The sequence below is a fragment of the Adiantum capillus-veneris genome, chromosome 8, assembly GCF_014529385.1.
Source record: "Adiantum capillus-veneris isolate H3 chromosome 8, ASM1452938v2, whole genome shotgun sequence".
NCBI lineage: Eukaryota > Viridiplantae > Streptophyta > Polypodiopsida > Polypodiales > Pteridaceae > Adiantum > Adiantum capillus-veneris.
The window spans coordinates 48,441,879-48,459,206 of NC_140938.1; the positions used below are offsets into that span (position 1 = coordinate 48,441,879).

The 17,328-nt window shown below is 43.7% G+C and overlaps 1 protein-coding gene across 3 annotated transcripts in view; it reads left to right on the forward strand.

The window, feature by feature from the left end:
- Nucleotides 1-17,328, forward strand: part of LOC147452098 (BTB/POZ and TAZ domain-containing protein 3-like) — a 148,006-nt gene that overhangs the window by 45,430 nt on the left and 85,248 nt on the right. For all 3 annotated transcript variants that reach the window (XM_086517893.1, XM_086517895.1, XM_086517894.1), the window contains exons 3-4: nucleotides 91-224; nucleotides 454-760. In XM_086517893.1, the coding sequence (XP_086374019.1) occupies nucleotides 91-224; nucleotides 454-760 (441 nt within the window). The remainder of the gene's footprint in view (nucleotides 1-90; nucleotides 225-453; nucleotides 761-17,328) is intronic.

Below are 17,328 nucleotides of genomic sequence, written 5' to 3' on the forward strand. Positions count from 1 at the left end.
AAGATAATATGCTTCTCCAAGTATCGTTGCCATCTTTAATCATTCAAAAAATGCGCTTTGATTGTAGTCATGTGAGAATTTTTCCTGCAGGTGTCAGCTTCACCAATTTTCTCTTCTCAAATTGAAAAGCACCACGGTAGGAAACAAATGATTTATAGACTTCCAATACGAGGCGTACCTCTGGCTGCTGCAAGCATGTTCATAAGGCTGTTGTACTCATCAAGGTATTGGGTTTTGGCTTCCTTTTAATCATCCAATTTCTTGTTTCACAAGCGCCTACTTCAGGATTTCCCTCATATGTATGAGTATATTGTATTAAATGCTCGGCTATAAATATGATGAGCTGTCTTTCCTTTGAAAGTCCCATCTAAAGGCTGCTTCTTGTCAGTTGTGTGTGATGCTTTATGGAGATTTTTCTCTCTTATTGACTCTCAAATATGCTCGTCTATCCAGGTTTGACGTTGCAGACATGGAGAAATTTGTCCTGCATTTACTGCTGTTGTCTCATGTATACAATGTTTCTTTTATCAAAAAGCTTTGTGCGCAAGAGCTAGAGCATGGACTACTTACAATCGAGAACGTTATTGACGTCTATCAACTAACAAAGCTCTGTGATGCACCACGACTAAGTTTAATGTGCCTTCGCCTCATCATTAAGGATTTCACAGAGGTAGCCAAGACGGAGGGTTGGAGAGTTATGACAGAGTCGGATCCCTCCTTGGAGCAAGAGCTCGTGGAAGCTGTTATAGATGCAGACACAGTAAGCTGGCATGCTTGACAACTTGCTTTTGTTTTTTTGTTGCACCGACCTGGTTTCTTTAATGATGGACATAGTTCAAACGTGCTTCTCTCTCTCTCTCTCTCTCTCTCTCTCTCTCTCTCTCTCTCTCTCTCTCTCTCTCTCTCTCTCTCAATGCCGCCCCCCCCCCCCCCCCCCCCCCCCGCCCGCGGTCCCCACAACACACACACACACACCCACACCCACACTCTTTTTTTAGTAAATCTGTTTACCAGCGGGAAACCTCAAAGCGAGGAAAACCCACCAAAAAGATCAGATATAAAGGGAGGAACACAGAATTGTCCTGTAATGTGAAAGCGCTAAAAGCAAACATTCAAGATTTCCGGGGATATTTCCCCATTATCAAAGGCAAAGTGTAACGATTGCCTCAGTGAAATCTCGAACAAGGGAAAGGGATCCGCCACATTTTGATGAAATATGTGAAAATTGCGTTGGCGCCACAAAGACCATAGCGACCACAATCTGACCCATGTGAAGAAGATCGCAAATCGTCAAAGGGAAGTCGGAAGAATGCCAAAAACCCAGATTCGTTTGTGGAAAACTACTGAGGGAAATCGAAGGTGCATACAAGAAAAAACACGGTCAAGGAAAGCCCTGGTGCAGCGACAACCCCAAAGCTGACGTCTGACAGTCTCATCACCAGTGGAGCAACTAACACAACAAGAGGAGCTGATGTGACGTGCCGCAAGAAGAGCTCCAACTGGAAGAACTCCCAGCAAACAGGGCCAAAGAAACAAACGCTCCTTAAGAGTTAAGTAGGTCTTCCAGATTGTAGTGATCAGCCAGCCAAGAGTCCTACATAAGAGAAGCATAGATATTGCGGGCGGAAATCGCATCAAAAGGAGTGTCCTATAAATTCCAATCCTACATACAGCATCCACTGGCCAACGGCAGAATGGGGAGGAAAACAGCCAGCATATGCTGAAGCAGGCTCCAAATCTGACGATAATGCAGGCCCAACCCAAAGTGTGCTTCCGCCTAAGAAAAAGTAAGCAAATTCCCATATGAATCCACCACATCATTCACCGTGCGTATGCCTCGGCCAGAGAGGAAGTAAGCTTGACGAGGTGACCGATCAACTAGAGTAAGAAAGAACACCCTACTCCAGTGAATGCTTTTCAAACGTAATGAATTCCCATCTGCTTGCTGCTCGCCATACCAAGAGAGATGATCCGTAACAACATTCCAAGCAGAGAGCAAACCAGAGGTGATCAAGGAACCAGGAATATGATCGACCATCTTGCCAAACACAATCTCTCAAAGAGAAGTCTGCCAATGACCAAAAGCGGGAGTGGTAACATTCTGACATAGATCAACAACCATAACTGTCCATGGTTGAGACTGCTGTGCAAGAGTAGGCAATAAAATAGCCTTCCTTGCCAATGCGTGGCGGCGAAGGTCCAAAATATTCAGCTCCCCAAGACGCTTCGGACAAGTTCGGAGTGCAAAGTTTCTCCATTGCTAACAAACGGAGGCCTTTCTTATGAGAACTAGTGCGCTAGAAGTGAGACAATGAGAGGCGGGAGCGGGGCCAATGGGACAATGGCAAGTAAAAGAACATATGCCATCATGATACTTCGGACAATACGAAGTTGAACATGTAATGGCCATGTAGACAATTTCGAATAGTGCAATTTGAGATTCAATCGTTGCATGACCCAATCGATTATCCTAAGTGTCTGACCACCACATGTGGATCAAGAATTTCACCAAGCCACGAAAGATGATGCCAGAGCACAGAGACAGTCATGGTGGCACGGAGTTATCCAACCAGATGCATTGGCCCCTAAGTCAGGTGCCACACATGGTGCTTATTTATTTATTGGTGATCATAGATACAAATGCAAGGGAGTCGCTTTGCAATCTTGCAACGATGCATTGATTTGCAAGAGCGATCCCCTAGGCACACTAATGACATACTAAAGGCACATGGGTCCAAAAGCAACTGATTAAAAAAGCTGGCACTCCAACAGCATTAGCACCCTCAAAAGTCAACACTTTCAATAACTGTGTCGGAAAGCTGGCCACGTCCGTACTGCCATGTTAGCAATCCTATACGGCCTGCCACGTTAGCTACTGTGAAAGTGTATAGCCATGAACCTAATCTGCCAAAAGAGGACCGCCAAGGCTCATATCTATAAGCACTCGGCCCAAAAGAAACAGATGGCGCTTTGAGAAGCAAACTTCGCTAAAAGTAGATCATCCCAAAAGCTGGAAGTCAATTGCTTTAATATTTGACGTCTCAAAAGCTACCACGTTAGCGTCTGTGTGCATGCCACGTTCGTACAACAATCCGCTTTTCCCGCCATGAATCAATGTGTGATTCATAGATGCCACGTCAGTAGTCGAGCCTCTCTTCCTCTTTTGGTATTCGTTTGCGGATGCAACTATGTCATCAGTTTATGACTTGCCCTCCCTTTAAAAGAAGAGTAATTGCCCTCGATTATACTTGCAAAACGCACAATGGACACAAATATAGCTCAGTAGACACTGACTCTATGCATAAATGCATTTGACTACTCAAACCATGTACTAGCACAAAAACACAAGTCATTGAAAAGTCACAATGACATTCTCATCATTAGATCTCAAACAAAGAAGTGGAGTGGCTCCTCTCTTGTGCAACATGCACCGCACGAGCACGAGATTCAACCTGCTGATTTGCCGTGCACTTTTGGAATGAGCACAACTAAGCCAAAAGCCTCATGGTGAAGCTCTAATATCTGAGGAGTATTTGCTTAGTCCTCCTCTTCCCTCCACTTTGTATGGAGTTAGGATAACACCCTTTACTTTCCTTTCCTTGTGAGGTAGGACCAGTGGCTTGCCGGTTACAGTGGTATTAGAACATTGTTGTGTCCTTTAGAGTCATTCCGATTGTTTCTCAGAGGGCTTACTTGGCAAGTTACCTCCAGGACGAGCAGAGGATCACACCATTGAGTTGATACTAGGGAGTACCCCTCTGAACTAATTGAATCAAACGCAATAGGAAGAGATCATGATCCAAGCCAATGCACGAATGGGAACGATCTTGTCCACCAATGCTACTTGTGCAAGAGGAAGACGATTCTTGGAGAATGTGTATAGACTACACAGTTTGTAATAACATTACCATCAAGTGTAGGTTTCCAATACCCAGGATCGATGATATACTTGATAAATTGCGGCTTCGCGGGTTCTACTTGTTTCAATAGAATCAATTATAAAAGATGCTATCATTAGATTAGGATCATTTTGGAGATGTATGCAAGACCGCGTTCAAGATGTCCTTTGGTTTGTATGAATTTTTGGTATTGCCATTTGGTCTCACAAATGCTCTTGTAACGTTCAAGAGAAAGATGGAGATCATCTTTAGAGGGTGTAGACAGTATGTGAGCTCATTCTTCGATGACATCATTGTTTTCTCCAAGTTTGAAGAAGAGCATAGAGAGCATTTGATTCGAGTTGTTTAGAGTTCAGCACTTGGCCCCCAACCAAATGACTAGGTTGCTTAAATTCCAAGGGCTATGGTGGCCTATCATGAAACAAGCTACGACAGCCTCTGTACAAGTCTGCATCAAAGATCATCAATTCCATTATCTTGGACTTGTTGAGGTTCTATGTTTCAAACTGTTGGGGTAAGCCTTAGCTTATACTCCCAGTGTGAACACTCCCTAAAAAGCCAAGCATGCACCATAAAGTGCATAATCACATTTTTCTATGGAACCTACAAAGCCTCACACATGTCTCTTTCTTTATACCCACATGCTACAAAATAGGCACATGCTGTTAGGCTTAGTTAGCCTATTCCTCACATGTGGAAGAAAGCTGCCTTGCAAAAGATCTATATAAAGAGCCTCTTGTACACAATATATCATGATGCATAATAACAAGAAATTACCTACTTTGCTATCCAAACTTGATTAAATTCACTTTGTGTAACTAAGCATAGTTATTATTATTTTTAGCGCCATGAATTGCTCACTCATGTTTCCGCCTTAACTCAACATGTGGTATCAGAGCTAATAGAGTGATTAGCACCTCCTAATCACCCACCTTCGATCTTATCTTATTCTCTATCTATATGCTAGATCTAGTGTGTACACACACACTTTGATCGTCATTCAATTTTCCCTCTCTCTCCTCTAATAAAACTCCTAATCGCAAGCTCGTAATCAAGCTTGGGCAAGTCGTTGGAAAGACCAATTGGGCACTACCCTTCTTGGTTGATGAAATTGTGATTAGTGTGAGTAATTAGTGTTATTTACAACTTATTAATCCCTATTGCATTTAGCGTTAACTTTGTGCATAATGTCTCCTCTTAATCACTTGTCATTTGAGCTCCAAATCAAAAATCAATAGTGCATGGAAGAAGCCTTGGTTAAGAGCAATGTGTCAACGGCTTCAAGCATCTCGAACTTCATAAACCGGCAAAGACAACGGCATTCAATACAACCTTCGAGCTTCCAACTACTTCAAGCTCCAAATTCTAAGGCTTCTCTCGAGTTTGTGAGCCTCCAATTGTGAAGGGTGACTTCACTGCCAAGTGAAGAGGCACTTCACAAAAGGCAACCAACAAAAAAAAAAAATTCTCTTCTTGCACTAAAAATAAAATGTAGCAGCTCAAAAACCATCTGCACCCCATATGTGTACCATCATTATAATCCTCCAAGATTCCAATGCAAGAAAATTAATACATTTTAGATGAGGCCCTAATGAAGTTCCCAAAAATGATGAACTGCAATTTGTCAAGTGTTTAGACACTACCCCAAACCACATAGTTTGGTGGTAAGACCTACACTATTATTTCGCATCAAATTCCATCTTTATGAGCCCCATGTAGTTACCCGATGTAACCCATGTTAGACTCCTTGATTAGAATCCATGCATTCATTGTGTAAGCTACTTACGAGGGCGTCTGTTGGGGTAAGCCTTAGCTTACACTCTTAGCGTGAACACTCCTTAAAAAGCCAAGCATGCACCATAAAGTTCAAGTCACATTTTTCTATGGAACCTACAAAGCCTCACACATGTCTCTTTCTTGATACCCACATGCTACAAAATAGGCACATGCTGTTAGGCCTAGCCCATATGCTATTTAGCCTATTCCTCACATGTGGAAGAAAGCTGCCTTGCAAAAGATCTATATAAAGAGCCTCTTGTACACAATATATCATGATGCATAATAACAAGAAACTACCTACTTTGCTATCTAAACTTGATTAAATTCACTTTGTGTAATTAAGCATAGTTATTATTATTTTTAGCGTCATGAATGGCTCACTCATGTTTCCGCCTTAACTCAACACAAACTACAAGTTAGGTTGGGATAGATAGCTTCCTCTTGTGGAATTTACATACAATAACATAGCCCATACTTCCATTGAGAATCTCCCATTGAGATTGTGGAGAGGAAATAGTTCTACCCTTCTTGCATACAAGGATAAGATACCAACCTGATCACTTTGTGGAAGACTTAGCTATGCTACGTCCTTTGCTAAGGTGAACGAAGCCCTTTAGCTGCCTCAAGAAAAGCACAAGGCAATCGATAAGCACATGAGAGTTGTGAAAAATAAAGGGGATTGGGCTCTTCTTAGATTTGACAAGGTTTGACTCCTAAAGATGCAAGGCAAAGAGAAGTTTTACCTTAAGCTTAGTGTGGGGTACTAATAACTAAAGTCCTTTTCATATTTCAGATCGAAGCGGCCAGCTCATTGGAGGATTCGCAATGCTTTTCATGTGAGTCTCCTTGGACCTTTCTAGGATCGGATCAAGTACCAGAAGATATGATTGAAAGACGGAGGAGATTCTTCAGCCAGAGCAAGTGTTTGCACACAAGGAAAGGAAACTAGGCAAGTTTATCGGTGGACAATTATTCAAGCTCAGGAAAAATCCTACCTTGGATGCCTAGGAGGGGGTTTAGCAGATCATCCTAAAAATCAAATCGTCCTCATATTTTGGATCTGTACTTTGAGATTTTGGGAGTGGAATTTTCCATTCCAAGGTCGTAAACTTTAGGCCTTTTCAGCTGCTATACCTAGTGCAGTGTCTGTTATGTAGGTGTGTAAACGACTCTTTCTACTGCATTAATGTGTTGGCATTGGATAAATCAAATAGTCACAAACCAGCTGATTTGCGTACGTGCAAACTCAACATACATTCCCTTGCAAAGAATTACATCAATCGATTTTCATTACTCTAAAAGAAGCCTAACTTGTGGTTAACGAATTGGTAGTAGTAGTCAAGCATAGTAAAGTTGATATATCAGCTGAAAGCTGTTGAGATCATGTCTAAACTTGGCTGAGCATCTTGCGCGTGCCAAGTAATGAACTTTGTAACCTCATTCCAATCCGCCAAAAGATAACAAGGAAAGGGACATCCTTGGATATGGCCTTGAAATCGCCCAAAAACAACCTCCCAAGGAGAAGTTTGCCAGTTTCCAAAGTTACGTGACGTCATTTGCATACACATGGAGGCCAACATTTGTGTCCTAGGTTGTTTCTGTTGAATAAGTTGAAGCAATAAATTTGCTTTTTGGGCCAATACATGTATATGAATATTAAGAATGTTCAATGCCCCATATTTTCGTGGAGTACATAGCTTCTCCATAGACAGTAATCTCAAGCCTTTCTTTTGCTGATTAGTTATCCAAAATTGCTCCAAAATCTCACACATGAAAAGAGCGATTTTATGCTGAGACCAATGGATTAGCGGCAAGAAATACTGTATATATGCTATTAGAATGGATCGAACAATTTAAAGCCTCACATGCATTGGCCAAGTAGAAAGCTTCTTGTAGTGTATCTTTTGGCGTATCCCCAACAATACCCAATCAGCTTGCTTGCAAGAAGAAATAGACCATACAAGTGGATATCCCATATGTCCGACTATGTCATTGGGAGGAATTACTTCACCCGGCCAAATAAGAGGATGCCAATCTTTCACATGGAGAGGGAGCAATTTAGATTTGCGGAAGTCTACTTTCAATCGGGCTGCCAATGCTTACAAGCCTAAAGCATTCATGATTGCTTTGACATCAGAAGGATCATTTTTAGGCTTAAATATTGAAATATCAAATATTGTTGTCCACGGAAATGTTTGCCTGAAGGAAGAATCAAACCATGCAATTGATTTGTTCCTGTCAAATGATCCATATATTTCAAGAGGATGCGTTCCAATTGCATACAACAATGCACTTCTCACAAATTGCTGATGTGTCAGGCCACTGAAGACCCAACGGGTTAGGGCTCTTTTACAAACGGGAGCGTATAACAAATATACTCGGATAAATAGAATCTATGAACTAATACTGAAGCCAGAGGATATAGAGAGAAATAGAGAGAGAGAGTGAGAAGATCGACAGAGTATTAGGGACCAAAAGATGGGCTGGTCGCCCCCATAAAAGCATGTTTATTATTGGAGAAAAGTCTATACAAGCACTTGAACTGAATTTATTACCACATTGGTTCTAGATTTAGACTCGATGGTCCTCGGGAGCCTCGGCTTCCTATTCCTAAGGCAAAACACTATTCCAAGGAACGAACCTTCGTTTCCTATTGTGAATCCTCGAGAATCAAGGTTCTTGCCTCTGGATCTCACCTGCTAGACTCAGGGCATGGCATCCCTGCAACTCTTTTTAGAATCTGTTCTCAGAGTCCTCTTCTCGTCGAACAACTGTGCTTTCCTGGACGCGAAGTCCTTCCGTAGGAATCTCAACTTCCGGATCCCAACTCGAGATTCTACCACTCTTAGATCCGGGATCTACTCCCAAACTCAGGGTGCGAAACCCTTGGACTGATTTGACTTGATTTCCTCATAGCACTTTTCTTCTGCAGAGGTTCATGCCTTTCTCTGCTTGTACTCCCTCGCGAAGAGGAAGTAATCCTACAAACAAATAGTTAGAGATCAAAACATGAAAACAGTACTTTGAAGTCTTGGCGTGGCAGCTGTACGAACAACCTAAAATTTGCGCTAACATGCTAACGTGGCAGACAGTACGAAATTCCACGTTTTACGTTGCAGGTGCTGATGTGGCAATTGTACGGATGTTCGTAATTTGCGATGGCAGTTTTTTAGCTTTTGGGCCATATGCTTTTAGAGTTTAATGCTTTTCATGTAAGTGTTTTTCAAGGCCAATGGCCTTTAAATATGTGCAAAGGGCTCATTCTCTGGCATGCTTTTACGTAAAGGTGCAAGGATTGGAGTACCGACATTGTACTGAGTTCAAGCAATATAAAGAAATACCAAAAGGGGCGCCAACGTTTGGGGCCATTGCTCTCTTAGGATGGAACTTTGCCACTCGCATCTCATGTCGTGCATGATGCATCTCTTTCAGTTCAATTGTTATTTAAAGTGCTTAAAGTTGTTCAATGTAATGGAAATTGCCTTAATATGTGAGAGTAGCGGAATTTAATGAGAGTACTTTCAAGAAAGGATTTTGTGAGCATAGCGGGTTGACATAATTGAAGATAGCAACATAATCATAGCAATTAGTTAACTTGGCATAGACAATACTTTTGCAAGAGAGAGAGTTTAGAGAACATGACAACAGTTGAGGACCGGATTTATGTGGAGCCGGTCCCCCCCTCCAATAGGCATTTGTATTATGATTTCTCCCTTAAAGAGAGACTTGTTACAATACAGTCTTTGTGTTCCTTGTGACCTAGGTGATGCCATGAAGATGGAAGGCTTCATGCATCACAAACATAACATAAACTTGAAGAAAGCTTTAACTGTCCCAAGCCTCAGTCCCAAGACCTCAAACACCTTCGAAGGTGGAGAGAGCTAGCAGGGAACGAGGGTAGGGAAGAGGAAGAAGAAACATTTCGTAGGAGAAAGAATTAGTTCCTCACTTATCATACTCTTGTTGCTAGCATACATAATAGCATAGTAATGAAGAAGAAGGAGATGGCAAGCTTAAGCATTGAAGCATGGCTCTTGGTTGGATTTGCACTCCATAGCCAAGAGTGTTGGTGTAGGCTCTCAACCTCTACTTGCTTGGAGAAGGAGAGGGAGCTCTTGCACTTTGCATAGTACCCAATGAGAGTGCTTGTGAGTGTGTGTGGGTGAGTATACCCCCTAAGCACCCCCCTAGCTTGCTTGGGTCGACCCCCCCTTGTAGCTCATGCTTGAAGCTCATTGGACCCCTCCAGGCCTAGCCAATCACAAGCAAGAGCCATTACAAGCAACATGGGTAGCCTTGGGACAAGTGTCCCCTTTCCCCTTTGAGAGAGAGGACTTGATAAATGCAAAATCAATTAGATAATTCAAGTAATTTATCATTGGACCCCTTTGAAGCCTAGCCAATAGGCTTCAAGCAACACATGAAGGTAACATGGGTAGGGACCTGACATGTGTCCTTGCTGCCTCTTCAAGCTGGGGCTTCCCTTGTGAGTGTGAGTGTGTGTTCTCTCTCTCTAATCCCTAGGAAAAGGGCTCGCCCCCCCTCTTGTAGGGATGCTTTTGACTCTAGGAGCTCAAGCACCTTAGTCATCAAGCATGACCAAGCACTTGAAGTAGGGGGTGTTCCCACAAGCATCTCAGGCAAGCTTCTCAAGGCACCTCAAGCACCTTAATCATGCACCAAGTCAAGCACCTCAAGCATGGAGCCAGTCAAGCACCTCAAGCATCTTAATCAAGCACCTCAAGCATGACAAGCACCTCAAGCAGGACAAGCACCTCAAGCACGACAAGCACCTTGAGCTTGGGCCGGGTTCCCACCTCAAGCTCAGCCCTAGCTTACCTAAGGTCAAAGGACTTTTACACACATTATTGGAGGTCTTCAATGAAGCTAACCCTAAGGTCTTATGCTCCATTGGTTAGCCTTGCTCTTGATAGACCATCTCCCATTTGGGCCCCTTTACTATTGGCCCCGTGTTGAGATAGATCTATAAGCACATATCTATATCTTAACACTTGTTCCCGTTTATTCTCCCACATTAAGTGATCAATTTAATATGAGAAAATCATTTGGGTTGGTTAGATATTAGATTTTATGATATTCAATCTACTCTTTTCCGTTGACACGGGGTGCCTGCCCTGTGACAGTGGTATCAGAGCATCAGGCGTGTGCTTTTCTGAAAGCATACCGGTCTTACCCAAGAGTAGATAGAGAAGGTGGTGCTTCCAATGTAAGCCCCGACCAAGTAGTTAAATTCAAACGGCTCTTTATTTCTTCTTGGTTGACCCAAGAGTACGAACGAGATGTGAGGACCGCTTGAAACTGTCTCCAGATGACCAAGGGTGACACTTTGGATGCTTTTCGTGAAAGATTTTGGGATTCTTTTCTACCGACCTCTTCGTTTAAGAAGTTCACTTTTAAGGAGCAGATTGAGCGGTTTTGCTGCAGACTCCCCAAAGAGATCCGAGATTACTGCCTTGAGCAGAAGTCCGAGTCTATACAATAGCTGATGGGATAGCTAAGCGGGGATTCTCGATACATTCGGGTAACTTGACCTACCCTACTGATGAAGTTTTGACACAAAGGACCGGACAGAACTCGACCAATGAGAATAGAAAGAAGAAGAAGTTATAGAAAAAGAAGGATGCACGACTTTGATTGACTAAGGAACAGAGAGCTGACAATCTCAAAGAGGGGAAGTGTTTTAGTTGCGGGGAACAAGGACACATCTCCGCAAAGTGCCCGAAAAAGGCACAACGAGGACAATCAGATGAAAGGCTAGAGAGTTCCAGAGCAGTAGAAGAATGTGGCAGAAAAGGCAAGATGAAAGTAAGATTGGTACCGGATTGTATGGGGACTCCCGTGAGTCAAATGGACGAAAGTAAGGAACTTTGCCGCGCATGGGGCAAAGTAAAAGATGAGGAAGCCCTCATTTTCTTTGATGGAGGAGCCAAGGCCAACTTCATTTCACGTGAATTGACAGCTCGACTTGAAATTATGCCCGACAGGATGGGGCCACCGGCGGAGGCAGTTCTAGCGGCACCCGTACGGGATGTTGCTATTACACCTGTCATTGACAAACTTCGTTTGCATTGTCAAGAATATTTAGGGCTCGAGGACTTTTACATCATGACTTTCGAAGGTTGTGACGTCCTCCTAGGAATCCCTTGGTACCACAAGAACAATGTCGTGATCGACTATTGGGCCAAGAAAGCGACTTTGGCGAATGAGAAGGGCAAGAAGATTGTACTTGATGTAAAATTGAAAGGTGAGTCTGTCCCTATTGTATCGGCTTCGGCCATTTCGAAATTATGAAATCCAGTCTTTTTGTTTACTCGATCTACTTAAAAGAATTGAATGATGAACAACCAACCAACATGTCTGAATTGGATAACAAACGACAAGAATTTCCGGACACATGTTGATTGTTTCTCAGAAGGCCTACCAGGCGAGTTAACTCCACCTCGTCCTGAGGACCACACTATTGACTTAATTCCTGGAAGCACACCACTGAACCGGCCACCTTACTGTGTTAGTCGAGCCCAGAATGAAGAAATTAGTCGAGCCCAGAATGAAGAAATCATGAACCAAGTGAAAGACTTTCTCAAAAAGGGTCTCATCCAACCTAGTACATCACCTTACTGTTCTCCGGTTTTGTTAGTATTAAAGAAAGACGGATCTTGGAGAATGTGCTTTGATTACTGAGCTCTCAATAAAATCACCATCAAGAACAGATTCCCTATCGCTAAGATCGATGATATTCTCGACAGACTGCAGGATCCTCTTGTTTGACCAGGATTGACTTAAAAAGCAGATATCATCAGATCAAAACCGCTCCGGTTGATGTCTACAAGACGGCGTTTCGGACAAGTTTTGGTTTATAATTTTTGGTGATGCCCTTCGCACTTACCAATGGTCCAACAACTTTTAATCGAATGATGGATAGGAATTTCCGAGAGTATCGATCTTTTGTTGGCACTTTCATTGACGACATTATAGTTTTCTCCAAGAATGAAGCAGAGCACCGACACCATCTGCTACAGGTCTTTCAGGCATTGCACGCTCATAGATTGGTTATTGATGCCAAAAAGAGCGAGTTTTTCTTACCGGGGATACATTTCTTGGGACACATCGTCTCAGCAGTAGGAGTACAGATGGATCCGACCAAAATTGAGACTATCTGCGATGGGCTTGACTGAAAGAATGTTCATGAAGTTTGAAGCTTTTTGGGCTTGTGCTCTTATTATTGGCGGTTAATTCGGAAGTTTGCAGAGATAGCTTCAACTTTGCATTTATTGACTCAGAAAGGAGTCCCCTTCTTGTGGGGACCGACAAAGATGACTGCTTTTCAGACATTGGAAAAGTTGACTACTGGACTTGTGTTGGCTTTGCCACATTTGCAAAAGCCATTCAAAATCTATTGTGATGCTTGTTGGTCGTAGTCTGGGAGCGGTCTTGATGCAAGAAGGCCATGTGATTGCTTATGAAAGCAGAATGTTTTCAAGGCTAGAATTAGTAGCACAAATCTATGAGAAAGAGCTATTGACAGTGATCCATGCTCTTACACAGTGGCGACACTATTTACTCGGAGCCGATTTCATAGTTTTTAAAGATCATCAGAGTCTACGCTACTTCTGCCACGTGCTCATCTAACCCTTTGTGCATGTGGACAAGCTACTTCATGTGGACAAGGGTTCAGTTAGCTTAGGAAGTGTTCTAGCACCTTTGTGAGCCTGTTCGCAGACCGTGCATGTCCAGGCACTTAGAGTAGTTGCATTTCCTCTCGTTGCACACAACATGATCATCAGATTACAGTCAGTACCCATCAGGAGCATTTTACAGTGCATAGAACCTATTTTCCCTATTTTAGCCATTTTTTCACTTATTATATGGGTAGGGAAAATTGGCTTAGCAGATATATAAGAAAAGCTAGCGCTAGCACTTTCTGGTAGAAGAGGCAGCAGGGACCAAGTTCTGGCAGTGCACCTTGCCGGCAAGACCCCCGGTGGAACAACCTAGCGTTTTCAGCCAACCAGACCACCTAGTGTTTTTGCAGTAGATGGCCCTAGCGTTTTCTGTAGCAACTTAGCTAGCGTTTTTCATCAAGATCAGCCCCAACGTTTTGCAGATCAGCCTGGTGTTAGCAGTTTCCAGCAGATCAGCCCAACGTTTTTGCAATTGCAAATTACTATCAACGTTTTGCAGATTCCCGACGACAGAATCAGCTAGTGCATGAGCGTTTTCAGTTTTCAGCAGTCAGACTCCGCACAACAGCCCCCAAACCTCGCAGATCTCACCTTCCCGCAGCAAATCCTCGTCGCACGGTCAGATCAACCAGTGTTTGCAGATTCAGCCTGCTATTCGCAGATTTCAGCATCTGCGTTTTCAGCGCGTCGTTGTCGCATCGTTGTCACTGCCGTCGTTACCGACATAGAGTCAGAATTCACGAAAAAGAAGATTTGCAGATTCAACCTTACGTTTTCAGATTTCAGCGCGTCTCGTCGTCGTACTCATCGTCGTCAACATCGTCGGCAAGTCCATTGCATTTAGACCATTGTACGAGATTTCTGCAATCAATAGCATAGACTTCTCTCGCCATCGAGAGAGGGGCTCTTGGAGGAGGGTTTGACAACATTTTGGTGTCGTATTCTTCTCTCTCTATCTCTCAGTCTTAGCACCTTCATTCACAGTGTTTATCCACTTTGTTTGTGATCATTTGCACTCTCTCACTAAAGGAATTGAAGGCTCTCCCTTTGTCACTAGTGTGTGACTACTATCTATCCTTTTTGTTGATTTCTTTCTTATTATTTATTTACTTTCACTTTTTGGAAACACCCCTCGAGAAATCTAACTGCCTTGCATTGCATAGCTAGTGTGGAACTGTTCAGAGGGAGTCCAGGCCTGAGGGCAAGAGAGCACTAAGATTGGACAAGGACTATGGTTAGCCAAAGTGGGGTCATTGACTAGCCAAAGTGGAATCCTTTGCTACAGAGGCTACAGTTCAGTTTTGGGTGTGGCTGCAGTGTACAAAGGGGGTCAGATGACCTAGAAAGATACAATGGCTGCATCTCCTAAAATTTAGGGAACTGCTATTTTGGGACCTGAAAATGTGTCCGCGTCATTACCTTCGGAATGACAAGGGGAACATTTTATTACTCTGCAGTGAAGTCAACCGGGCAATCGGTCGGGAGATTTTTAGGCGGTAACCCCAAAATTGGAAATAGCTTGTAAATGCGCCAAGTGGCACATTTCTGTGCACTTTCCTCATGCATGAAGAAGTGGCGCTGAATTTGAAGGGAGAAGGGGCTCATTTGCAGATTTTTGTCACAGGTTAAGAGCTATGGAGTGCTTCCTTTCCCTCCTATGTACAGTGCGGTGCCAGGAGTGATGCCTTGCACGCTCCGCATTGCCCTCTCTCTCCCCTATGGCACTATGTTATGCCCCTCTAGTGGGCTTTTCAATTGACCAATGTAGTAGTGTGGGTTCATGTGCGATTGCCGAGGCAAGAGCCTCTTGCACAGGTACTGGATTAGCTAGCGGCTAATTCCCCTGCAGGTACAGGTGATTTCGGAGAGGTTTCACGCTAGAAATCTCGTTCGATTCAAAGGGCAAGTAGCCCTACAGGTGCGGGAGCTCGAGGACTTGCTACGGATGCGACCGGCACGCGAAACGGAGCCCGAAACAGTAAATTACAGCCTGCTGTGTATTTTTGCAGGTTTAGGGTTTCGGCCCTAAACGGTCCCTAATACCCCCAGGAGGTTCGGGGACGCGAGGGGACGGCTGTACAGGTGATCTGGCGCATTTTCGGGGCTGAAAACAGAGAATTCAGCGTGCTGCAGATTCTCGCCAGGTTTTGCAAAGTGCCCGTATGTCGGGAAAGTCATTCAATGCGTGGGAATACTGACTGTGAAGGGTCCTAGTACAATTATGCTGTCGAAATCGGGCCGGAACAGTTGAAATTCAGCCAAGTTTGTGCAGGGCAGCTTGTAGGGAACCACAACGTTTATTCCCTCTTTTAAACAATAAAGAAATACCGAAAGGGGCGCTTAAGTTAGGGGCCAATCTGGTGTCGGTCTTCTCATACAGGTGCATTCTAGCAGCTTATATCTCTTTCCCCTTTGTTGTGTCTTGAAAGAATAGGTAAAGTGGGCGACAAATTAAATGGGTGAAAGCAAATAAGGTTTAAGTCTAAGGTCTACCGCCCTTTTTGCAAGTACAGGCCGGTTTCATGGTTTCATTGCGGGGATTAAATCACTTTTTCCTATAGAAGTGAGCCTTGGTCAGTTTGGGCTTGAAGACACAAGGGATTATAGACCAGACACAAGGAATTGCAATTATGGCTGACAGACCAGATGATGTGACTGAAGAGGTTTCCTCTTCGTAGGGTCAACAGACACTTGAAGTGGGTGAGTCCTCAAGACCACCACAGAAGAATGATGATATATTCACGACCCAGTTGGCTACTGCTGTGGCTATGTTCACACCAGTAATGCAGAACCGGAGGTTTTTAGCCTTTCTGCAACCTCCTCTTCCGTCTCAGCAAGTTGGGTCACTGGATCATATTCAAAAGCCTGTTAAGGCTCGAACACAGGTGATTCATACTGCAGAGTCAATGGAAACACTTGTACACTTGACGGCGAACATGTAGTCTCCACAACCTATGCCTAAGGTGCAAGAACAGGTGGCTGAGATGCGAGTATTTCAAGCTGTACGAGTTCAGCCAGCCACTTTTCAGCAGCCTATAGCTGGTTCTAATGGGCAGGGAAGCAACCTACAAGCTATGCAACAAGTCTTCCCACCTCCTTCAGTACACCTTGGCTATTTTGGAGGTGGATCGGTATTCCAGAGCATGGCTGGTCATGCACCTGGAAATCAGTTTTACACGCTAGGAACATTGTTCGGGGGTGCTCAAACGATTATGCCTAACCCCATGTATGGTGTCACGGGCATGCTACCAAGGTTTCAAAGCACTCAGGGCCAATTTGGGATGCCAGAGGCAAATTTTGATATGGCTGGAATTACAAATCAGCAGCCAAATATGGCATTTCCAGGTCAACTTAACCGCGGTCAGGGAACACAAATGAACCCTAACAGTGTTCCCATGTTTCAGTCACTTCCATATGACAACTTAACGCCGCTGGAGAAGCCAACTCCGTACAAAGAAGGTGACAAAGGTGTGGCATTTACGACGTTTACAGGGTTTGATGACAGGAAGAAGGGTCTCTCATTCCTCCAACAGTTTGACAAAGCCTATGCAGCGGGGAACTTTACAGAGGCTTCAAAGGTCCGCAAGGCAGCCACTTTCTTGACAGGGAATGCGGGACAATGGTGGACAACTTTATTGCTTCAAGGACAAGCTCCGTCCACATGGATTTACTTCAAGCAGATTTTTGCAGCAGCATGGTTATCTGATGACTTTGAAGCAGATGTCATGACAGAATGGCACTAGCTTAATACTGCTACTTGCAAGAATCTGGATGATCACAATCGGAAGTTTTGGAAAGCTCTACTTCCAGTAACTTCCTATAGGTTTGTGCCATTGACAGAACAGATTGAAAAATACTGTTGTAGCCTACCCAAAGGATTGAGAAAGTACTGCACGAAGACCAAAGTCACTACTTTGACGCAGCTTATTGAGGTAGCAAACACTGGC